The 26,385-nt window shown below is 36.1% G+C and overlaps 1 protein-coding gene across 10 annotated transcripts in view; it reads right to left on the minus strand.

Annotated features, from left to right (window-relative positions):
• ETV1 (ETS variant transcription factor 1) overlaps positions 1–26,385 on the minus strand; it is a 98,357-nt gene that overhangs the window by 46,393 nt on the left and 25,579 nt on the right. For all 10 annotated transcript variants that reach the window (XM_003252579.3, XM_030822157.1, XM_030822164.1 and 7 more), the window contains one exon: positions 1,101–1,230. In XM_003252579.3, coding sequence (XP_003252627.1) covers positions 1,101–1,230 — 130 coding nt within the window. The remainder of the gene's footprint in view (positions 1–1,100; positions 1,231–26,385) is intronic.

Below are 26,385 nucleotides of genomic sequence, written 5' to 3' on the forward strand. Positions count from 1 at the left end.
CAATGGCGTGATCTCGGCTCACAGCAACCTCCACCTCCCAGGTTCAAGCGATTCTCCTGCCTCAGCCTCCGGAGTAGCTGGGATTACAGGCATGCGCCACTATGCCCGGCTAATTTTGTATTTTTAGTAGAGACGAGGTTTCTCCATGTTGGTCAGGCTGGTCCTGAACTCCCGACCTCAGGTGATCCGACCAGCTCTGCCTCCCAAAGTGTTGGGATTACAGGCATGAGCCACCACATCTGGCCTATGTTTCTAGAATCTTACATGTCTTGGACATAAAGAGTGTATGCAATAAATATCTAAGGAAGACCCCTTTGGGTCATAATGTACAATGAATCTGAATTGATATAACTTATAAAACAGTACGAATATTTGGAATAATTTGTGTAAGTTTCCAAACTTCTTTTAAGAACTAAGTTTCTACTGTGATTGAGAGTGATAATACTCAGTAGAGGCAGCCAACTTTTTCTTTATGCAATTAAAGGCCAATATGAAAAGTAGCATCATGCAATTTACTTTGAAGGGTTTTTAATGAACACATATGTGATCAAATTTTCTAATAAATGAACACTGTACTTTTACTGCACCACCCTTTATTATCATAAGAAGAACAACCAGCTTTTTAATAGATAATAGCCTCTGCTAAGCCTTATGAAATTCCCTTTTTATTGCCATTGTCCATGAACTCATCTTATAGATCATCTGCAAAGCCTGACAGATAACTAATGTACTGCTTAGACCTGCCAAATGTTTCATTTTTTTCTACAAACTCTCTATCTAAAGTGTATAATGCATTCATTCTAATGGGAACTTTCAAAAGCTGCTTGTGCCAAGTAAAACCCCTTTTTCCAACCCAAGATGCATCACTACAGTAGAAAAGCAACTAATGATCTGGATAAAAATTATTGCTTTAAAATGAATCCAAAGTGTGTGATTGGATGGTAAATAGTTCTTTAGAGTTCTGCTAAATGCATTACCTAATTAGCTTGTTACATATTAAAGATGTAACTCATAAAATATGACTTGAGATTTCATATTATTCTGGACTTTTTGATTCAGTAAGAACCACTATCCTACATACATACACCTGGTGGCTTTACCTGACATTGTACAGGCACTTTTCTCCATAGCTGAATTTAAAGGGCTGTTCTTGACTGCAGGCAGAGCCGATTTCTGAACATGGACTGTGGGGTTCTTTCTTGATTTTCAGTGGTAGGCCATGAAAAGCCACTAGAAAAAAGAACAAACATATCCACAAAAATTAAATGCTGTTAGGAATTATGGAGATTAATGTGTTCTACTTCTCTTGTTAAAAATGTCATTCACATTTCATATTAACTTATATATGTAAGAAAAATCATGTTTGATGAATTTCAGTAGCAGAAGATTTCAGAGAATCTTCATATACTCCTTTTCTGCCTTTATTGTGTAACAAAATGCATGCTTGAATTTTCTCTCATTACTTAAGTGAATCACTTGTAATTTGCTTAACTAATATTAACAATGCTAGAAGCTCAATTTCAAGAAAGTACATTTTGAAAACATATCAGAAAGGTTTCCAATGACTAAAGCAGAAAAATTACAACTGATTAGCCAAGAATCAACTAAAGACCAAAATATAATTTTAAGCATTATTGAAAGGAAAATATATCAACTGCATCAATAATAATAGTTTAATGAAATGACAACTAGACTGGGACAAAGAAAATCCAGGTGCAGGTCCAGAAGTGACTGATATTACTTTGGGCAAAAACTCAACATCTTTGAGGCCAGTTCTCATCTATAAAATAGAGATTAAGTATCTGCCTATCTAATTACCAGAACTGTGAAGATGAAATCTGAGAAATATGTAAATGTTGTTTGTCACATGTAATCTACCATGAAACAATTATTTGATATGAAATGATGTTTTCACCTTTTTACTGTGACTTAATGCATAGTAACGCTTACATGTATTTATGTTCAATAACGTACAAAGCTACATCACAAAATATGAAAACTAGAAAAATATGTATATGGGGAGGGAATCACAGCTGTAAATTCAATAATTAAAAAAACATGCTATAGGCCGGGTGCTGTGGCTCACGCCGGTAATCCCAACACTTTGGGAGGCCAAGGCAAGTGGATCACCTGAGGTCAGGAGTTTAAGACCAGCCTGAGCAACATGGTGAAAGCCTGTCTCTACAAAAATACAAAAATTAGCCGGGTATGATTGCAGGTGCTTGTAATCCCAGCTACTTGGGAGGCTGAGACAGGAGAATTGCTTGAACCGAGAAGGTGGAGGTTGCAGTGAGCCGAGATCATGCCATTGCACTCCAGCCTGGGCAACAGAGCGAGACTCCACCTCAAAAAAAAAAAAAAAGAAAAAAAAAAGCTATATATTTTTTATTCTTCGATATGAAACTGAAGAAATGCCTATTAGAAATCATATTAGAATAATTAAATTTTTGGTATAAATGGGAAATTGGTTTAAAAAAGGAAAAAATAGTCATAAGAATAGATTTTGTAATTTACATATAATATCCACAGGTATGAATAGTCAAGGGATAAACACATAACAGAGACACACGTTCTGGAGATTTATTCTAACTCTTACACAAACTAAAATTAAAACACAGTATGTTAAGTCCGCTTTCCATAAGGGAAGATATGACAAGAGGAATTTTGTGGTTTTTGATGTCATTTGTCATTCAATCTTAATTATGCCATTATAGAATTATAAACTTGCATTAGCTTGAATGTTATATATAATTTTTAATATAAAAATTTGGTATCACAAACTACCAAGCTTCAAGAAAACAAATACTATTTGTTTTATATGCATATAATTTTGCTACAAGTGTTCAATGGCAATCAAGAGTCATCTGAAATATTCTAGAAAACAAATTTGCCAAATAGGCACATTTTACTTAAGTGATCTAAGAGAAACTTAACACATAATAATAAAATAATTACCCTGGGTATACTATTTCAAAGCATTTTTTAATGTAGTGTGTGTGTACATACATGTTTCGTATGCCTATTCAAAGTAAAGAGAAAAGAAAAAGAGAAATTTTGTCTATCTCCATATATCAAGAATACTCATGTGCATTAACTTTACCAAGTCAGAAAGCTCTAATTCTTCCAATAGAAAAGGCCTAAGAGCCTCAAGAATCAATTATGAGGATTTGAATTCTGATTTGAACAAACCAACTATAAAAAGACAACTCTGCAATAAATAAGACATTTTAGTATAGACTAGTTATTAGATAATTTAATAAATCATTGTTAATTTTGTTGGATGTAACAATAGTTGTATTTTAAAAGTTTTAATGTTAGAGGCTCATAAAATATTTACAGATAAATATCCAGAATTTCCTTTAAAATACTCCAGAAAAAATAATTGTGTATGAGGAAAGTGATGAATAAGACTAGAAAAATGTTGGTAAATGGTAAAAGCCAATTGAAGGGCAGGAGGGAGTTAACATTATTCTCTTAACATTTGTCTATGTGTCCTAAATTTCCTGGGTAAACATTTTTTAAATGTGAAAAGCAAACCCACGAAGAATTTAAAGTAGTGCCCTAGGCCCAGTACGGTGGCTCACACCTGTAATCCCAGCTCTTTGGGAGGTCAATGTGGGGAGATCACTTGAGTCCAAGAGTTGGAGACCAGTCTGGTCAAACCCCATCTCCACTAAAAATACAAAAATTAGCCAGATATGGTGATGTTCACCTATAATTCCAGCTACTCGGGAGGCTGGGGCACGAGAATCACTTGAACCCGCAAGGCAGAGTTTGCTGAGATCGCGCCAGTGCACTCCAGCCTAGGTGACAGAGTGAGATTCTGCCTCGAATAAATAAATAAATAAAGTAAGAAAATTGTCTCCCAGTGTATATCTGCGTGTTGTGTGTGTGTACGTGAGATCTTAGAATAACAAATACTAAATGACACAGCTTTGTAATACATTAACCATGCATTTCTTTTTTCTTTTTTTTTTTTTTTTTTTGAGACGGAGTCTCGCTCTGTCGCCCAGGCTGGAGTTCAGTGGCGTGATCTTGGCTCACTGCAAGCTCCGCCTCCCAGGTTCATGCCATTCTCCTGCCTCAGCCTCCCGAGTAGCTGGGACTACAGGCGCCCACCACCACACCCAGCTAATTTTTGTATTTTTAGTAGAGACGGGGTTTCACTGTGTTAGTCAGGATGGTCTCGATTTCCTGACCTCATGATCCGCCTGCCTCGGCCTCCTAAAACGCTGGGATTACAGGCGTGAGCCACCGTGCCTGGCCTCTTTTTTTTTTTTTAAACAAGTGGTTTTCAATTATTTATTACATCTTTGAACATATTTAGCAAAATGTGTATTTCCAAGTTTTGTTTTGTTTTTTAACTTTCATTTTAGGTTCAGGGGTACATGTGCAGATAGGTAAACTCGTGTCATGGGGGTTTGTTGTACAGATTATTTCATCACCCAGATACTAAGCCTAGTACCCAGTAGTTATTTTTTCTGGTCCTCTTCGTCTTTCCACCCTCCATCCTCAAGTAGCCCCCAGTGTCTGTTCTTCCCCTTTGTGTCCATGTGTTCTCATCATCTAGCTCCTACTTATAAGTGAGAACATGCATATATCCAAGTTTTAGCACTTCAGATTCAGTATTGGGTTGTACATTTTCATAAGAAAAAGTAGTAGCAACATATAAGGAATTCAAGTAACAAATCATATTATACCTGAGAGATTAGATCAGGTTTACATGACTAACAATTGATGACCTCTATAGCTAATAAATATGCATGCAGTATGATATAAAGTTTATCATATTTATCAAAATGTCAGCCATACTGGAGACTATAATGTTTAATATTACTATATTTTAAGTCTTGAGTACTATGAAGTAGGAAAATATTTATAAACAGGACACAAAAAGTACTAACCATAAAAGACAAAATATCAGCAAATTAAGCTTCAATGAAATTAAGAACACCTTTTCAAAAGACACTATTAAAAAAAGGAAAGTAAGTCACAAGCTATAAGATGTTTTAAGTAGAAAGATCTGACAAAGAACTCATATTTAACAAAATAGGAATTGCAGCATATCAGTAAGACAAGACAAATTCCCCATTTAAAAAATGGGCAAAAAGTCTTGAAACAGGCAGGTAGTTCACAAAAGAGGATATCCAGATGGCAAAACAAATCGGAACGACAACAAAATATATGCAAAGGTATTTAAAATCTTTATTCTTCAGCAAACTGCAAAATAATCCACATGAGATTATCACCGTATAGCTGTATCAGATAGATATAGATATCACTAGAATGACTAACCTGCAAAAGATAGACATTACGAACTTTTGGTGAAGACATGAAGCAATAAGCTGCTGAGAGTATGGATTAGTATAATAAGCACTTTGGAAAACTTTCTGGCAGTAGAGGGCAACAGAAATCTACTCTATGATCCATTAAGACACCCTTAGGATATATCCAAGAAAAACGAGTGCATATGTTCACCAAAAGACATGTGTGAGAATGTTCAAAGAAGCTTTATTCATGATAGCAAAAACTGGAAAAACTCAAATATTCATCAATGGGCAAATGGATAAATAAATCATGGCATATGCATACAATGGAATGAATACTATACAGGAATAAAAAGGGACAAATTACATGCAAAAACACAGATAATCTCACAGGTAAAAAGTTATGGAAATACATCTTGCTGGAAACATTTTATATCTTGCTCTGGGTGGTGGTTATATGGATATATACACATGTAAAATTCATCAAACTATACACTTCAGATTTTTGCATTATAATGAATGTATATCAATGTAAAATTTAAAAAACTGAGGGACATTAATCAAAGCTACACTAATTAAGTTACTTGAACATGTCCGGCCTTCTGACCCAGTTGAGACATCTGAAAATGTGCTTCAACTTCACAGGAGAAATTATTCCAGATGGGTAGGGAATGGAGGGTGGAGAGAAATGGCATGTTTGGGGCGCCATCAAGAATGGCTGCTAGCATAACAACAGCCTTCTACCAAAATGTCCATTAACATGGACCTAGAAGCAAAAGGCATGATCCATGCTAGTGGAAATGCTATTTGGTGCTCTACTGCTTTCAGATTGGCCCAGTGAGTTTCCTGGAGTGACCTTAGAAGAAAGGGCATGTCTTCGTCTGTTTAGGCTGCTGTAACAAAAATACCATAGACTGTATGGTTTATAAACAACAGGTATTTATTGCTCACAGTTCTGGAAGCTGGGAAATCCAGCATCCAGTCACCAGCAGATTAAGTGTTTGGTAAAAGCTCACTTCCTGGTTCACAGATAGCCATCTTCTTGTTGCAACTTCACATAGCAAAAATCACAAGTGAGCTCCCTGGGATCTCTTTAGTAAGGGAATAGCGGCACTAATCCCATTGGCTCCATCTTCATGACCTAATCACTTCCCAAAGTCCTCACCTCCAAATACCATCACATTGGGGAGTAAGTTTCAAAATCTGAATTTGCTGGGGTGGGGGTGGTGGGACGGAGACACAAACATTCAGTCTACTGCAGGGCATAAGGATTCTCAAAAGGTTATCAGAGGCAAGCTGATCCCTGAACACAGGATCCCCAAATCTGGCACATCATCAAATTATCTAGGGAGCTGCTGGAGAAACACAGATTCTCAGACCTCGTTTGTTATTGGTTGGATTGTGTCCCCGCAAAATTTACATGTTGAAATTTCAACACCGGAATCTCTTATTTGGAAGATTAAATTAACATAAGGTCATTAAGGTGAGCACTAATCCAATATGACTAGTATCCTTATAAAAGGGGGAATCTGGATAAAGAAACATGCACACAGGGAGACTGCTACGTGAAAATGAGGGCATAGGTAAGAGTGAGGCCTCTACCAGCCAAGGAATGCCAGAGGTTCCCAAGAAACTACCAGAGCTAGGGAAGAGGCAGGGAATAGATTCTCTCTCACAGCCCTCCGATCCCTGCTGACATCCTTCATCTTGGATTTCCAGCCTCCAGAATTGTGAAACAACAAATTTCACAAAGCAACCCAGTTTGTAATACTTAGTTACAGCAGCTCAAGAAAACTAATACACCACTCCCAGAAATTCCATTCATTAGAGCTGGGTTGTATCAGGATTCTGAATCTTATAAAACTTTTTAGGTGATGCTCATAATTGGGCAAATTTGAATCCACTGTGATCTGATGTATGCTGCATTCAAATAGGTCCAGTAGTTGAAAAGAGTTTTTTTTTAAAAAATCCAGCAACATCTTCCTTTTCCTTAGATGCCAACACTCAAGGATTCTTACAAGTTCTTCCGCTCCAGCAGTTTTGGGATCCCCAACTCTCTCCATAACAGGTTCAACTATGTGGGCCTCGGTCACTATGGGCCCTTGAAACTGATTTTTTTTTTCTAATCGTAAGCCAAATAAGTAATCCAATGAATCTGAGATGGCAAAAAAAACCTTTTTTTTTTGAATTGCTGCATGTGAGGAAAAAAGAGAAAGCCAACCTAAAAATCTTCAACTTATAGCACAAAAGCCGTAGGCTACATTATTTTCCTCATTTTAACTTTCCTGCTTCCTGGAGATTCTATGTCACAAAAATGACTTCTCTTATTTATTCTTAAATAAGAGTACTGTAGAGACCCCCCCATCAGAGAGGGCTGAGTTGAAAACGTGTTGGGTATTTCATCACAGGGCTGAGAATCTGAGTCTGCTAACAGGCGGTTTTCCAGTTCATTGGCACAGGCACAAGCGAAAGCAGCACATTCATTTTGTGCAATTTGCTTTACCTTCCCACATGGAGTTGGTGCATGTAAAAGGCTGTTAAGTACTAAATTATTCCTTATCAAATCACCATCATCTGGAGTCATGATCAACACTAATTAAATTACTTTCGTTGAACACGGCTCCAGCCTGCTGCCGAGGCTGCTAGGTACTTTTCATTTCTCTTACAGTACCGTCCTTGCTGGGTCTGGAACAGAGTTACAGGCATCTGCATTGTTTGTAGTTTTAATTACAGTGAATCTTTCCTTCTTCAAGTGTACCAAATCAAGTGAGTTAAGTCCTTCATTTCATTTGCAAAGCGGTGGTTCAAAATGATATTATATTTTTTATCCCTGACTTCAGACAGGTCAGATAATTTATCTAGAAAATCTGCAGTCTTCCTCTGGCATTCTTCAAACACATTTTCCATGGAAACTTTTATGATCCACAACTCCTCCGGACAATCAAATTTTTGGGAGGAAAGGCAGAAAGAACACTCAAGAGATGTTTCGTGCATTTTTTCTTTGATGGAAGCTTGACCTTTAAAACCACATCTTAAGGCTGACTAATGATCACTTGAGTTCTTCTAATGGTTAAATTTAAGAGCTCCAAAATACCAAGACTTTAAAAAATGCACTTCCAAAATAAACTTAACCACTTCTTAATTCAGAAGTTTACTTGGGGTTATGGTATTCCTCATGAAGTGTTTGCTTAACTAGTAACTGTTTTCACTTTAGAACTATGAACTATGACACATCATTGCTTTCCATTTTTTCTACCTATATTTTAGAAAGAGGGCACAATCTCGTCATTATTATTCTACCAGAGGATAGAAATGCCCTTAGCTGTCTAAAAGCAACAATGCTGGTATACAACTACAGCTTTGGCTGAGGGTAGATACATAGTGTAAAATCACATTTGAACACTTGAAATATAAGTGGATAATATGCATTTATTTATTTACTTATTTTATTTATTTATTCATTCATTTATTTATTTTGAGACAGAGTCTCACTCTGTCCGCCAGGCTGGAGTGCAATGGCAGGATCTCAGCTCACCACAACCTCTGCCTCGTGGGTTCAAGCGATTCTCCTGCTTCAGCCTCCCAAGTAGCTGGGTTACAGGTGTGTGCCACCATGCTCAGCTAAGTTTTTTGTATTTTTAGTAGAGACGGGGTTTCACCATGTTGGCCAGGCTGGTCTCAAACTCCTGACCGCCTCAGCCTCCCAAAGTGCTGGGATTATAGGCGTGAGCCACCACACCTGGCTGAGAATATGAATTTAAAATTTGCTCATAGGAGAATAATTTCCCAAACAATCATAACATTGGGGCATTATTTGTATCCTTACATTGAAAACAGATAATGTTTGTTACAACTGACTGGTTAATGTAAATCCAGAGAATGAACAATGAAATCTATGAGTCACGTATGTTTTTGTTTATATTTTTACAGTGAAGATGATGATGTCTTGTAAATTTAACAAAGATAATATGTTTAAGTGTTGACTGAACAAACTCTGGTTGAGTTTGGAATCCTAATAGAAAACACTAACTATACAAAAAAAATAAAATAACTCAAACACACATAATATTTAACCATTTTCAAAGAATTGTCCCATATTCTATTTGATTCTCATGAGTTAAGACAAGAACATATATAATCCTTCCCATTTAACAGATCTTTTAAAAAGGCACAAAGAAGTTAAGCACCATGTCTGACTAAAGATCTAACACTAAATCATAACACATTAAGAATTAGAGCCCTGGGCTCAATCTTAAGATTGTAACTGTTGAACTCTTGAGTATATAATTCAAATTGATTTATACACACACATTCATTATTTCCTTCATGCATGAGCACCACTATCACATTATACGAGATGTTTATTCATTCATTTCTTCAGCAATTAATTCATTAATTCATTTGTTAATTCATCTACCATGCCCCAGACACTATGGCAGGTCCTGAAAGGGTGAAGGAGTATGGAGCTATGGAATGAAGATAAATAGTAAGACACAGTCCTTATTATCAAGAGCTCATAGAAGTCCAATTAGAGCTTTATTTGGTGTTTTAACAATTCCCTAATAAAGACATTAGGCAGTATTCTTTAAGTTTGACTAATTCACGTGTGTCTGATACATGTATCTGTATGTATGACCTTAGTACTATATTCTTGGCACATGTATCTAAATAAAAACACTTCTCAGAGTATTCATGTTTGCTTTTAGGCAATCTGCCTTCTTTCAATTTATTACTGTGACCAAAGGCATTTAAAAATTCACACCACTCATATTCCACTGAAGGAAGAATGTTGCTATTCAACATTTGAAGCTTCCCCTATACTCTGATAACCAAAATGTCACAATGATGGAAAGGTCTCCTTCTATATGTGGACAGCGAAAGTAAATACAGTGATAAGTTGTCTTGGCTCTGACCTTTCACTCTGCTTTCCTCCCAACTCTTGTCATAAGAGTGAAATAGGGTATCAGTTTCTGTGAGTAGCAAACAATTACCCTGGGAAGAGAAACACATTTTTAATTCTTCTCTAAACAGAAATAAAATTTATAGTTTTGGAGGAAGAGCCTTGAAGACAGTCTCTTTATTTTGAGGTTGTGTTTTCTGGTCTGTTCAAAAATTATGTTTTAGAATAGTCTTCTGTATGCTGTTCTAGAACAGAGGTTGGCAAATTACAGCCCATGGGCCAAATCTGGCCTTCCACCTGTTTTTGTAAATGAAGCGTTAGTAGAACACTCTCCCACCCGTTCATTTCGGTCTAGTCTAGGGCTACTTTGAGCTACAATGGCCAAATGGAGTAGTTGTAACAGAAACCATATGACCCACAAAGCCTGAAATATTTACTATCTGACTCTTTACAGAGAAAAGTTTGCTGATTCCTGTTCAGAATATAATCTATAATAAAAAAAGGAGAAGGAAAACACCAAAGTGGCTGGATGGAAAGTGACACCTGCTAGTGACAGAGACAGCTCAACTAGTCAACAAAGGACACTTAATTTTCATCCCTTAACTCTTGGTTTACTCTGACTCTCAAAACCAAAAATGTGCAGACTTGTGTAGCCAATTTTACAGCAATATACACAAACTAGCTGATTAAAAAAATGACACAAAATTGAGACTAAAACTCTACAAATTTATGTGCTTTGAGAAATTTCAAGGCATTTACTTAGATCAGGGTGATGATGTATAACATGGAGAATTTTTTGCACCTGTCTAAAAAATATAACTGAAAAAGTCAAAACAAATCATAGTGTGGATACTAAAGTGCTTGTAAAAAAAATTTTCACTTGGCTATAGCAGTGATTTAAAAAAAAAAAAATCTCTGTAAAAGGGAGGGGGGAAGTAAATGGTATACATAAATTAGATTATTTAAGACCAGATACAAGCATGGCATGAAAAATGCACACAGCGTTTTATACAAATATATGTAGTTAGGAATACACTCAGTAGATGAAAAGCATTCACTTTAAGTTAATATCACTTCAATTTCAGGTAATAAATGGATCACAATGACCTCAATTAGTGCTCAGTTAAATTCTAGAAGCAAAGGGGAAGGCTTGAGTATAAATAAAGACAATGGTGTCACATGCTTTGTGAATCCATCTTCCAAGACACACAGAAGCAGAAGGCACTTTCAGCTGCATCTGAGGCTCTCAAAGATTCTTTCTAGTACATTTACCTCTTCCAAGCCCTCCCCACCCCCACTGTGTACATATACCACTCACACATACACACACCAATATCCATTACTAAAGGGCCTAATCTCAGCCATCAGCAGAGTGCCTTTATGGGGCCATTAAACCATTTCTCTTGTTTACAGTGCCTGAAGAAAGATGTGAATTATGTCTGTGACAAAACAAGCGATAACATTTCTAAACTGCTATCAAAATGCAAACTGAAACACATTTAAGGACAGGGACCCTGATTCGAGTTTTCATGATTTTCCATTATTTGCAGCATCTGGAAATACATTCACCTATAATATTTCCGAGAGAGGAATTTAGACCATAGCACAGCAAGTTGATATGTATTTTTTTCTTAAATAATATTCTTTAAGGAGAGCAGCCATTTAAAAAAAAATGCCACCAAGTTTTAAAGGAGTATTGTCAGTCTGCAGAGATCAGATACCCAGTTTGCCCCTGGAAGTTATTTTGGCAGCACAGGGGAAAAGTGATGTGAACTCTCATCCCTTTTTAGGAACATCAGGGTTTTTAAATTGAAGCAGACGTTAGATATGATTAAGTTTTCAGGATTGAGCCAGTGTTTGTTTTAGCTTCAGAGACCTTTGTACTAAAGAAATCACAATTGGAAGCCCAGTGTGCAAAACAGATAAGAGTGGAGCTACCTTTATGGGGGAAGGCAAGCAGTCATCAATATGCCCCCACCTTGCTTCCTGAAGTAGATCCTTAGCACGTGCAAGGATCTTCCTGGGCAGTTCAAAAATCAGTGCTGAGTCTCAGAACTCATTTCACAGAAGGGAGCATCAAACTTTTGTGAGTGTGTTTGTGTGTGTGAGTGTGTGTGTGTATGAAAGAGAGAGAGAGATCCCAAACTCCTACCAGTAACAGTAACTTCACACTCTCTTGCAGGGATCCCTGAGTAGTCTTGCCAGGGTGTACCTAAATGAAGGAGATACAGTTTGAAAAAGCCCCGGAAGTGATCAGGTGTCTACAGACTTGGAAACTAGTGCTGAGGACAGAGTGGCGGCTTTCGGATGAATGCTGCAGCCTCATAAGGCAGCTGTTTCTCAAAAGCAGACTTAAACATTCAACTGTCTCTACATTGGAGAATACCATAACATCTTAATAGAAGAGAATGGGTAAGTATTCCAGATTGGGGTCCATCTTTCATCTTTTCAAAAAGTAGTGGGGATACCAAGATGTGGCCAACTCTCACTTTCAGAAGGTCACTTTCCCGCAGCCCTGATGATCTAAATCAGAGGTTGCCAACATTTCTTTGTTTCAGAGTGGTTGCAAATAACTTCAATTAACTGTGGTCATTTAAAAATCAGCTTCAAAATCTTCTGGTTTAAAAATCCAAACTGCTGGCTGGCTTCTCTAGGAACACACACACACACACACACACACACACACACACACACAATATCAAGCAATACTGGGTCCAATATCCTGCTTGAAAAACAGGTCAGGAGTTGGCTGAGCCACTCTCAGCTGCCCCTTTGCCCAGGACCTGTGCTTTCCTATATGCCACAGTCCCCACAGTCCCCACCACTCCATTCCCCATACCACTTGGGCTAAGTTCACTTCACTCACTTATCAGCCTGCCTACCCCCTATTTAACACATAGATAAGAAATCATGTTTACAAGTAAATGTGCACGTGCATGTTCTCTCTCTCTCTCACACACACATACACATCATCTCTAATTAGCAAAAATAAATATTATAAAACTTATGTTACACTCATGAGTTAAATACTCAAGTACCTACTCACGAGCAATAAGACATAGTGGCAAAGCTAGCAGGCACTTAAATCTGCCTAGTTCCAAATCTTGCCACTGCCACTTATTAACTGTAAGACTGGGCAATCCACTTAACCTCTCTGTACTTCGGTTTTCTCATCTATAAAATGGGATAATAACAGCACCTGCCTCACAGAGTTTCTGATAGGACTAAGGGAGCCACTACGTATAAAGTGTATATTGAGTCCTTAATGATGTTAATTGTTGGTGTTATTATTCAAACCCGGAATCATCAAGTGTTACAGCCAAAAGAGAACATGTAGATGACCCAGCTACATAAAAGCTGACTGGTTACAAACATGGAGACTAAATCTTGGCTTTGCCACTTACTAACTGAAGGACTTCTGGTGAGCTAGGTAACCTTTGTGTTACTCAGTTTCCCCTTTTGTAATATCAAATATTGTAATATCAAAGTTATTCATTATAATTTCAAATATTGTAATGTCAAAAATCCCACAGAACTTCCTCATGGGATTTGTGTAAGAATTTAATGAGGTAACACATATGAGAACTTAATAGTACCTGACATGTGGCAAGTACTCAGTAAATGTTTGTTACTACTAGTAATAGTCCAACCACCTCCTTATACCGAAGACAAACAGACTCAAGGATGTACACTGACTTGTAGAAACAGAGCTTCAAGCCATCAGATGTTACTTCACTACTTTTTCTATTTAATCTTGTTTCCAATTTCTCTATCAGCCAACTACACACTAAGAGCAAAAAAATAAATAAAAATAAACATGGAAAAAGTCAATTAGGACAAGGTATCCTGACAGAAGGAAAAAGCAAAAGGTGTGGCCTGGTAGAAAGAACATTGGATTAGGAGTTGAGTAATCTCTACCCAGTTCCTACCCAGCTAGCTGCATAATCATGGACTAACTGTGCAACCTCCCTGGGCTTCTATTCCTAATCTGCAAACTGAAGCCATTAGGCCAAGTCATCTTTTTTGTAGCTCTAAAATGTAATGCCTGTGTGTAAGTGCCTGCTTATTTACTGATGTAAGAGAGAAGAGGAAAATGGCAAAGGTCTGATACAAGAATTCCAAGGGCATAACATTCTAAAGCCATTTACTAATAAGGGCACAGAGCTCTACAAGCTTCAATAATAACTGAGGGCATTTGCTGCATTTTAGCAAAGGGTGGCAACCAACGTTCATAATGGCAACCCTTAATCATCACGAAAAAGCAAAATTGGGTATAAGTACTATATTTAAGAAGGGAGGGAGGGTACATAATGCACATTAGAAAGAGGTACATGCAATACGGTTAACATTTTTAAATACTTGATGCTTTAAAATTTGACTACAGGGACCCCCCACTTTTCAGTAGGAAATTTGGGAAAGTAAGATGTTACTATATTAATAAAGAAAAGGCAGAATTGAAAGACAAAGTTAGATTCCTAATTTTAAAAGCATCACAAGCATCATCAATTGCAAAATAAAGAGACCAAATGCAGAATATGTTGATTCATTCCTCTAAATTTTAAAGCCAAAACTTAATATAATGGTACTTCAGCAGTAGTGGTACTAAATGATCCTCATCTTCACAGTCTAATTGCCAGGAGAAAGTGCCCTGGGAGGAAACTGGTTCTTCCATCTGGAAAAAGGATAAGAACAGGGAAAGGAAGGCCTAATGTATGAACAATCCAAATCTAATCAGTTTTGCATTTTGCATTGGCTTCAAATCAGATCTTCCTACCCCTACTGGTCCAGTAGATGGAAAGCAGCATGACACTATTTTTTTGGAAACAAATTCTGTACAGGGAGCCCAAACATACAGTACTTCATATCCAACTGGCAGGAATAAAACCTGAACAAGCTGCAGCTATTTGAGAAACAGATCTAATAAATTGAAATGAAGTGCCTGAATCAAGATACCCATCCAAATCCACACCTCTCAAAATTTGCTATACTTAATAAATTACCTAATTATGACCTTTATGAATATTGAAAACACCTCTTCTACAGAAATTGTCCCACTTTGCTGTAATAGGGACACTCTTTAAGCCCTGCAAAGTTCCAAAAATAAAAATCTCTTCTCTGCCTAGTAATGCTGTAAGTTTTTTCAAATAATGGACAATACTTATTTAGAAGAGACTGGGAAGTATTTGTTGTTATTCGTAGCTGAGTTGAGGTTGGAAGATCCCAGCACTTGCGGGTGTTTCTCAGGCCAGGATGAAGTACTGAGGAATGCTACGGCAGGTGGGCCTGCAGAACGTGCAGACACCAGAGGTGCTTTGTCCTGGCTACTGAGTGACTATGAAGACAGGTTCTTCCCATAAGAACATGTAAAAAAAATAAATAAATAAAAAGGTGGGCTTCCTTCTACGCTGCATCCCCCACACCTCCACCAGGATGCCAGAACAAATTCCATAGTGCTACCCTCTGTAGGCAATCTGTATAGATCTCTAACAAATAGTTTAGAACAAAGTGGTAAATATATTCCTTGAAGTCCAGTGCTACAAAAAAGAAAGCTGATCATAAACAGCAGAAAATAGTGGATGAAGATGTAGCATCTAAAGATAACTTATTCAGAAGTAAATGATAAATATGATCTTTAATTTTCCTTTTTTATTAAATCACAAACACAGGAGCTCCACCTTAAGATTTTACATTAGTTATTTTATCAATGCGCCATAGTAACATACAAAATTAATATTGCTACCAAACACTAATATGCCTGTCATCGCTTTGAAATAATAATTACTAAAAAGGCATTTCTAAGATTTGTAAGTATTACTCACTAAGAACAAGTAGTCAAATAAATGTATTAACATGAAATAAAATAAAATCATTTTCTCCAGCAGTATTTTAAAGGCAATAAAATAAGTAATCAGTGATGCAAATACTTGCTTAAATGAATTTATTACTGTGGTCTTCAGAACCAGAGCAGTATAATTCTAAATTTAGAATTCACCTCATATGGATTGGCATGATCTAAACAATTCTTCAAATAAGCCCAGAGGTAAGAGCAATGGTACATGGCTTACAAAGTGGAGAAGGCCAACACCAAGACAACTAAAACTCCACATCTATACACCACACTCATGAATCTAGGGAAATACTGTTATTGTTCCATTCGTCAAATGTTTGTGCATTACCTGTTTAATATTTAGCTCCTGGAAAGGATCTTTCAATCTCAGTTTGGTGATCCTATATTGCTTGAAAAATTTTATTCTCTTTTGAGTTATTGAATCCTCACTTTTGATACATCATTTCACATACTTTTCTTCCAGTCTGTATGTAAAAAGGGTCTGTAGTTTGAATGGTCTTAAATTGACTATTTTAGCACCAAAATGACATGCTGGATAAGTAGGAAACAACCCTCAACGGTTGAAGTACACCTGCAGCATTCTTATGTCACCCTACTGAAGACATGATTGAGATCAATTCAGACATCACTAGTCACTTGGCTCCTTGTTCAAAACAACCCCATTGGTAGACAATCAAAGCTGAAAATATGTTCTGAATACCAGAGCTAGGAAAGTTTGCCCAAAAAAAGAAAGCCAGCTGGCTAGGGCCAAAAAAAGTACCTTTCAGTAAATGCCAATAAAACTTTACAGGCTGCCAAAATAACAAAGATAGAGTAATTACAAAGGAAACTTCACAATTTTCCTGACAATAAACACCTTCTTAAAACGAAATTTTCTGTCACCTGGTCTCAATTGTTACAGTTGTTAATACTGGCTGGGGTAAATCTTGCAAAAACATTTTATTTGAACCAACTACTAATTTGGCACAACATTTTTATAATTTTTACCCCAAAATAAATTTGAAAAATGTTCTTTAAAAATCCCTTCTGATATTTAATTCAATGTATATTGAAGGAGTTTCCATGAGGAACTGCCACTCTTACAGAAAAGCTTCTACCCAAAGTATTTCACCCAACTTGAAAATTTTTCATTTAACTGTATAAGATTAAGAATCCCCCCTCAAAAAAAAGGGAGATGTATGACATACAAAAGTAAAGACTGTGATTGGGCAGGGCCACTTTTTTTTAAAGTAGTCAAGTCCTTTTTTAATTTCTTAACAGTAAAATAAATATTAACTTAAAAACATTTACAGCAAAAGAGCTACATCAGAATAACGAACTCTAAGAGTCTCTGCTGACACAAACCCAGCCATTGCCAATAAAACAAGTAGCAAACAAGCCAAACGCTGACAAGGAAAGCCAAGCAAGAAAGGCTTGGATAGACTTAACCGTGGCCATGAAATACACAGTGAGGAGACACTGTGTAAGACACCTATGTAAGAAACTAATTTGAATACCTCTTTAAATATTTTGCAAGTATTGTAGGAACTAAATGTATTGGATCAGTGAATGCACAGATCACATTTCCATACCTAGAGGATATACTCCCAAGAAAATTATTATTGGAATGAAGAATTTTTGAATTATATTAGCATATTATGAGTAATTTTTGTGATTTCTTAACACACTCACTTTTTTCTACAAGAACACATCTCTAATTTTTCATCGGGATCCATTTGGGAGTTCTGAATCACAAATGAACCAAGCCAAATTACAGTATTTCATAAGGAGTTTAAGAGATTACTCTTGTCCATCTGCACAGTCTTTAAAATGAACAGTTACTGAGAAGTGCTGTAATCATAGATATGCAGCTTGTTAAATCTGATTTCAATACCAATACCCTGCATGCAGTTTATATTAAGTCATATTTATACAAAGTTACAATTACATTTGACTTCGTTGATATGATCTAGTGATAAAGAAATATTACAATAGCTGAAAATATAAAATGAAGTATTGTACAACTATTCATTAATTACATACACTTGTAACCTAAGAAATGTTCTTAATTTTCACCCTATTTATAATAATCCAGAAGTGCTTCTTAAATGTTCGTTAAATTCTTGTTACACTTTATAGAGTCGTTGATATAACTTCCCAGCTGCTAGTTCAAAGGATTTTTGTTTCTTTTTTATCAGCTCTAGAGTCTCCCTATTACACTGTTCCAGGAGTGTACCCTTAAGGCTGTATTACAGGAGAGAACTCCATATAATAAGATCATTTCCATCCTTCAGGAACCAAGCCTTGTCTGATGGGAACCAAGATAGTTCACCTGTTACTAAATTTGCCTCCATAGCAATAGTGTCATGGCAACATTCCAATGTATATTTTTTACTTTGACTTGCTAACTGCAAATAAGGGGAAATTAGATTACTACATTAAGCATAAAATGTAGAGCATAACTAGGTAGCGGTGGTGTACAGGTGTTACTGGAAATAGAAAATCTCAGCATGGAAGCAATAATACTTGAATAGTACAAATCTTTTTGCTTCTATCTTGGGCAGAGCATTTTGTAGTAACATCAAAATACATATCAAATCATACTAATCCTTGCACAATGCAAGTCTTTATGTTATACATAATATACAGTATACAGAGGCACTACATAGGAAATAAACTCTGCATTTGATTTTATTGTCACATAAATTTCATTGAAGTAAATATCAGTTACTAATTTCTGTGGATTAATAAAATTTTTAAAAGACTCCAAGGAAAATTGCAAAATGTCAAAAAAATCAAGATGTGATTATGAAATTATGAAGATGGATCTCTATTATTAAATGAGGAGGTATATCCAAATATTCAAGAGTTCTAATGTTTAACTGCCTTCTTTAAAAACATCAAACTATATTTACTGCTACGTAAACCTAAGGCACCTATTTATTTATTTATTTTTTATTTTTATTTTTTTTGAGATGGAGTCTCACTCTGTCGCCCAGGCTGGAGTGCAGTGGTGGGATCTCGGCTCACTGCAAGCTCCGCCTCCCAGGTTCACGCCATTCTCCTGCCTCAGCCTCCCAAGTAGCTGGGACTACAGGTGGCCGCCACCATGCCTGGCTAATTTTTTGTATTTTTTAGTAGAGATGGGGTTTCACTGTGTTAGCCAGGATGGTCTCGATCTCCTGACCTCGTGATTTGCCCGCCTCGGCCTCCCAAAGTGCTGAGATTACAGGCATGAGCCACTGCGCCCAGCCTAAGGCACCTATTTAAATGTAACCTTTTGAGATGCTTAGATGGTGGCATCAAGCCCATTTGAATGAACAGGTATTACAATGTTTGCTCTAGATCACAGATCAATTAAAGGGATAATCATTTTTCTACAACTTGGTGATCAAAGAGGACGGTAAACAATGACAACAAACAGCATTGGTTGTCTACCAACACAATACAATGGTGGAAACTTGCATATGGAATGAATTTTTTAATATTTCTGTCTTATTTTATTTTCTGCATTATAATCTAGTTCTTTAGAACAATGAGCTCTGCCAAAGCGTCTGCTGTAACTCCACGTGTAAGGTGCATCAAATACTGTAGCCAGCTGATATATTCAGCAGCTTATATTAGCACTTAAACACACAAAGAAGATTTATACAGCACTCCTTTGTAATTGATAGTTCCAAAAAACTAGAAAAGTATGAAGATGAAAGAGCGCTCTGCTCTCCTTCCAAGTGTGCAAATAGAAAAGATGAACTGTGGAGAAACACATGGATACCACCTGCAAAACAATCCTATGATCACAACCACGATAGGCCTGGTTTGCATTCTCCTCCTCACCGCTTTGAAGTAAATAGAAGCTTTGTAAATTGAGGGTGTGCATAGGGATAAAAGTTAAGTCAGATAAAGCCTGATTCTCCTCTTACCATACAAGGCATACATAAATTCTTAGCCAGTGACTATTTCTTTGAATTACCACATTTGATTCCACTGACATAAAATTTCTGGTATATATGCATTATTTAGCATGTATTTGTTTTAAATATGGTTAACTAGAAGTGTGCCTATATGCTAAAATCCATTTACAAAAATACATTATACCCTTTGCTTTTTTCTTTCCACTTTCTCCTCCCCAATAACACGACATTTTCATCCTCAGAAATTTCCAGGTTGGCCCATTTGTTGTTGTTCAGATAAACCTTGAATACATCTGACTTCTGCTAACCCACAAAATGACCTATCAAACTTCATTCCCATTGCTATCCAGTGTGTATGTCTATATTCAAACACTGCTATCATTCTCTCTGATGGACAGAGCAATTAATACCTGGTCTTGTCTCAACTTAATAGGCCCTCCCCTCATCACTCGGTAAATCATACAAATCTTGAGAAGCCCAGTTGATATGCGGTAAGCACAGATATATTAAAAATTAGGTGCCAAGGAAGATCGTTCCAGTTCTGTCACTACTTGGGTACTGTTTGTTACTTTGGGCAAACTGTTTTGCTCCCGACAATCTTAGTTTTGGCACACAGCTCTAGGAGACAGTGTAGTATCGTGGTTAAGAGTATAAACTCTGCAGCCAGATCTACAACTTGGCTGCTGTATGACACAGGACAATCCACCTAACTACTCTGTGCCTCGATTTTCTCACCAAAAGAAGGAGATAATAATAGTTTCTACTAAATAAGGATGTTATGAAGATTGGCTGCGTTAAGATATTTATAACGTGTTTAGAAGAGGAACTAGCACATAGTGAGTATTACACAAGTATTAGCTATTATTATCCAACAAATACAGAGATATTGAGTGAATAATCTCCAGGTTCCTGTCATTTCTAATATTTCATTGAGTAGATTTCTCATTCTGTTGTAGGTGAGGCTTCATTTTCTTCATGAGGTCTTTCTCAAGTACTCCAATCTGTGCTGATCTTACTTAAAAAAAAAAAAAAAAAAAACTATAGAATTTAGTGTCTGTAAGGACCACTCATTTAATTTGTAGTCAGGTAGTATTTTTTAAATTGTTAATACAATAATAGTAATAATATTAATAATTATGAATGCTCTATTTTATCCTCCTTACACATCTCTAGTATCCTCACTCTTCAAAGCCCCTTTGAAAGATGAGGAAATGGAAGTACTAAGAGATTAATTGACATACCAAGGTTACCTGGCTATCAATAGGAAGTAGTAGATGGGGCACTGAGCCTAACTAGTAAGACTCCAAAGCCTGCACTCTTAGGTGCTATTTTAACTTCCCACTCTACTGTACCTTAACTAGTCCCAGCATATGCTTCCCCTTCTTCCATACTTCACAGTATGCTTTTACAAGGCAGGAATCATGTTTTTTTAAATATTTTTATGCATAAGAATTATATCCCATATAAACAGATACTTAAGTACCTATCTATCTTTATCCTGGCATTATAACTATGCAAGTAATTCATATAATGTCTAAAATGGAATAAGTCTCAAAATGATTGCTTAAAAATGGTTTGTTCTGGCCAGGCACAGTGGCTCACACCTGTAATCCCAGCACTTTGCAAGGCCGAGGCAGGTGGATCATTTGAGGTCAGGAGTTCCAGACCAGCCTGGCCTACATGGTGAAACCCCGTCTCTATTAAAAATACAAAAAGTAGCCAGAGTGGTGGCACATGCCTGTAATCCCACCTACTCGGGAGGCTGAGGCAGGAGAATGGCTGGAACCTGGGAGGCAGAGGTTCCAGTGAGCCAAGATAACACTACTGCCCTCCAGCCTGGGCAGCAGAGTGAGACTCTGTCTCAAAAAAAAAAAAAAAAAAAAGACTTATTCTCTGGAACCTTTTTTTTTTTAAAAATTGGGAGCCATACATAGATTATTTATCTTTCTTAAGTTAAATACTTAAGAGTACTGTGCACAGACAACCTACCACATAAAATAAAGAGCAGGCTCTTTCACAGATCTGTAATGTATTTGCTGCTACATCTAAAGTATTTCTTCTCTTTGAGTTGTTAGTGGAGGACAATGGAAAGGAAGATGGTATTCACCTCTTAGAGAACAATCTATAATGAATAATTACATCTGTCTAGGGAAGATATGCTACCAGTATGTGGCAGCAGTAATGACATCACAAACCAACTCTTCCATGGCTAAATTAATCAAATGCAATCATCTTAAATTCTTTTAACTGTATTATCAACATTGCTATTCTGAATTTTCATTACTGTTACTGTACCTTATAAAGTCCTCTGCCCTCAAAACAGTACATAAATTAAGTAGATATTGATACTGCCTGACTTCTACAGAGCTACTGAGTTATTCAATACTCATCTTTGTGCCAGATTCTTCAGACAAGATACCTCATTTAATCATTACATTCATCCATTTATTTTCCCCTTTTACTTACACAGTTTAAAGAAGTTAATTAGTTCAAAATCACAAAAATGGCAAATTATAAAACTTAGATTTAAACCTACTCCAATCTATAAATCTATAAATAAAATTATAAATCTATAAATCTATAAATTTTCTATAAAACTTAGATTTAAACCTACTCCAAAGCTCACATGTGGCCATGTGAGCTTATAGCACTACTTTAAGATTTTACCTCAGTGCCAAATTCTCTGATGCTAGTAATTCTTTTTGGAGAGAGAAAAACTAGAACCTATTTTTCTTATATTTAGCATGCAGAATCCAATTGATGAAACTCAAATTCTAATTTGTTTTGTTGTTGTTATTGATTTTTCTTGGGAGCTGAAAATATAAGAATCTGTTATCATATGCCAGGAGTGGTGGCTAATGCCTACAATGCCAACACTTTGTGAGGAAGGATCACTTGGGTCCACAAGTTCAAGACTGCTGGGCAACACAGCAATACCTCCTTTCTACAAACAATAATAATAATAATTAAAAAATAGCTGGGCATAGTAGCGCACACCGGTAGTCCCAGCTACTCAAGAGGCTGAGTTGGGAGGATCGCTTGAGCGCGGGTGGTTGAGGCTGCAGTGAGCCATGATTGCCCCACTGCACTCCAGCCTAGAAAACAGAGCAAGACCTCATCTCGAAAAAAAGAAAAAGAAAAAGAATCTGTTATTATATAAGAATGATAGAACTAATATTTGTGAAATACTTTGGGTCAAATACATCTGGTCCTGTAGAAGCCCAGCCATAGCCTAATAATTGATTGATTGGAAAAGTAGCTATTTTATAAGGTGATCTTTGGTCATTCACAATTTAAGCAGCCCATTAATTTAAAATGGGCTTCAAGAGGACCATTTTAAAGCTGAATACCACTTCACTGCAAATAGTGTTACAGCAAGGGTCCTGTGGATTCATTTTTATTATTTAAATAGCAATGATCATAAAATTAGCACCCTTGTAATGTAGTTCTCATCTTGATTATTGCTATTTAACTAGTGAAATTTTTTCTTCAGGCTGAGTGAACACTATAATTATTACAGCTTTACATTGTAAAGGTTGCATCTTAATTGAAAAATCAACACTTTTTTTTCCCCTTTCAATGAATACATCAACTTTGAAAGCAAAAAAAACATGGAGGATAGAAGCAATTTTGTTAGACCCACAAATTAGGGTGTCCTTGACTGACCAGAATTCATAACCCATAATCTTACACATAAGATGCTAACTGATCCTATAGTAGGGTCTATATTATAAATATCAGAATGTTTCCAGCACAACACTTTTTGTTTTTGAATTCCTATGGTCAAAGTAGATTTGAACAAACAACACTTCTGAGTTTCTTCTGACAGTATCATTACAGATATGCACCCAACTACTTGGTGTCATCAACAGCAAAAGATCAAGTTGTTACAACTATTTATAGTATGTATAGATACAGTAGATAAAGTCCACATGTTGGTAGGTGTAGACATTATTTATGAGTATGAAGAAAAACACTAAAAGGTAAGTTGATCAGAAATGAATGCACGTGTGATATATTATGAATGTTATGTTTTGTGTATTTCATATATCTATATATTTTTGTATATACAGAATAAAAGCTTATATAGTATGTTCCATGTGCCAAATATATTACTTAGATATTTCACATAAACATATACAATGTTACACACACACACACACGTGTGTATATATATATATATATACTCATTTAGTCACCCTAGGGAAGATAATATTTATCCCATTTTTATGCAAGAAGAAACTGAGGCACAATGATTTAAATTGCTTGTACAAGGTCACACACCTAGTAAATAGTAGAGATTTGAACTCAAGAGGCCTAGGTCCAATGTCCTACTCTTATACAGTACAATGTACTCAGTCCCATAGATAAATCTCATCACGTTTATATCATATGGCTTTAGTGTCTTCAACATCAACACTATCAGTAGCATGAAATAATATAAAAAAGTAGTATCAGACAAAATGCAAAATGTGATATTCAATTAATTTCAGCACATTAGCAAATGTTCCTGGCCTAATTATGTGTTGCCAAACAGAGTCCAAACCAAAATTTTAAAATTCTCTTTTGAGAGCATCATTATTTTGTTAAGCAAACATTCAGGATTCCTGAAGCTGAAGACCTATGTATACATAGAACTTAACCACATTTCTACAATCCAAAGCACGAGCATAAAGATTTTCATAGACAAACAGGGAACTTCAGGGATTGTCTACCCTACCCTTGCTTTCCATAAATGTATTAGTTTGTGCATTATGTTATAAATTAGAATAATTCCATGAAGAATAAAAATCATTTTTGATAAATTTTCCATTTTTCTTTTATTTTATTACACAAGCATACAAATATATGTATGTATACACAGATGTGGCTAAAACACTTATTTTACATCTTTAATTCATTTGTATAGTCATGGCAAATCAATGAGTAACAACTTTGTACATTTTACTGGAATGCATACAAGGGAAAATGTGTTACAAGGTGAGTTTTGGTTCTGCCATTCCACACCTATGAATGTAGTTCCTTATATAGGAACCACACTAAACCTGCAGGAGCTTTGTCTACTCTCTCTATATCCTAAGGTCATTGTGAGAATCAAATGAGATACAGGATGTGAAAATGGCCTATGAAATCTAAAATGCTGGATATAAATGATTAGTATTATTGCTAGTATTGTATTCATCTTTCAGTTCACAGCACCTAGCGCAATGCCTGGCACTATGAATATTTGTGAACATAACTTATTTTTCATTATGAAAAAAAGCTATGGTAAGAATTTAACCAACAGGACAAGCTGCATGTTACCAAAATAAAAATGCCAAATCTAAAGAGTCTAAAACTGCTATTCCCTTAACTATTATAAATAATATGAAAATAAGAGCATATTTTTCCAATTTTGTAATCACAAAATTCATGTGTGTCTTACTGTATTCACAACTATTGAAATTTTGCATTAAGGTTTTTGAAAACATTTTAATACCAATCTTGGCAAAAAAAAAAAAAATGTAATGCACACACACACCTATACATATATATATATAGAGAGAAGTTCACTGATGACTTCTCATTTTCTTAGAATTTAACAAAAATTCTAAGAAAAGAATGTTATATTTTACATAAAATTCAGATGCTTGCATATATTAGCCTGCTTATATGTACATCGCGCACACATAAATTCATATGTCCATCTCTACATAAGACCTATAAATAAGAGGATAGGTCTATATATTCCATAAGCACATTATCCGAACTTCAGAAATTGCTGTATAAAAGCCAAAAGCCTAAATTTCCACTTTGATCAATGGGACAGCTTTATCACAAAATGGGATGACTGGCGTTTATTGATTAGCTGATAACTTTCTAATGCGACAGCCTTTAATCTGCAATAAAACTATGAATGAAAATAGAGCTTTCACAAAGGAAAACAGGGGTTGATTTTCCTGAAAGAATACAAGAACATGGAGATTTCAGATGGCAAAAACATCCAGAGAAACACAGCAATGACATCCAGGTATTTGGCTTTCCCTGCAGACCCATGAGTTGAGACAACTGCATCACCTGACATTCTGGCCCCAGTGCCAAGGACTAAGGAATCAAATCAAATCAACATAATAAGGCTGTTGTGTTCATGAGGATGGAGAAAAACAACCCCAAACAGCAGTAAAAGTTCACTTCACAGCAGGACCACCATTTCAAAGGAAAAGCTAACACTACTGAGAGGTTTGCTTCAATACTACCCATACATCTTGATAGGGATGAGCCATTTTTAACCATGTTGGGTGGCCTTGATAGTATTTGACAGAACTTTTGCTGGTAACTCTGCAGCTGGAAATAATTCTAAGAAAAGCATCTTCCGGTTTAGGACTAAATTCAGTGTTGAAAAATTCTGGGGGATAAATGGAGAAAGGAGGGCATATATTTCTAATCAAAATTTATCCAGAATTTTGTATTGGTTTATAGATCATGATCATACTTAATGTG

This window comes from Nomascus leucogenys, chromosome 11 (assembly GCF_006542625.1).
Source record: "Nomascus leucogenys isolate Asia chromosome 11, Asia_NLE_v1, whole genome shotgun sequence".
NCBI lineage: Eukaryota > Metazoa > Chordata > Mammalia > Primates > Hylobatidae > Nomascus > Nomascus leucogenys.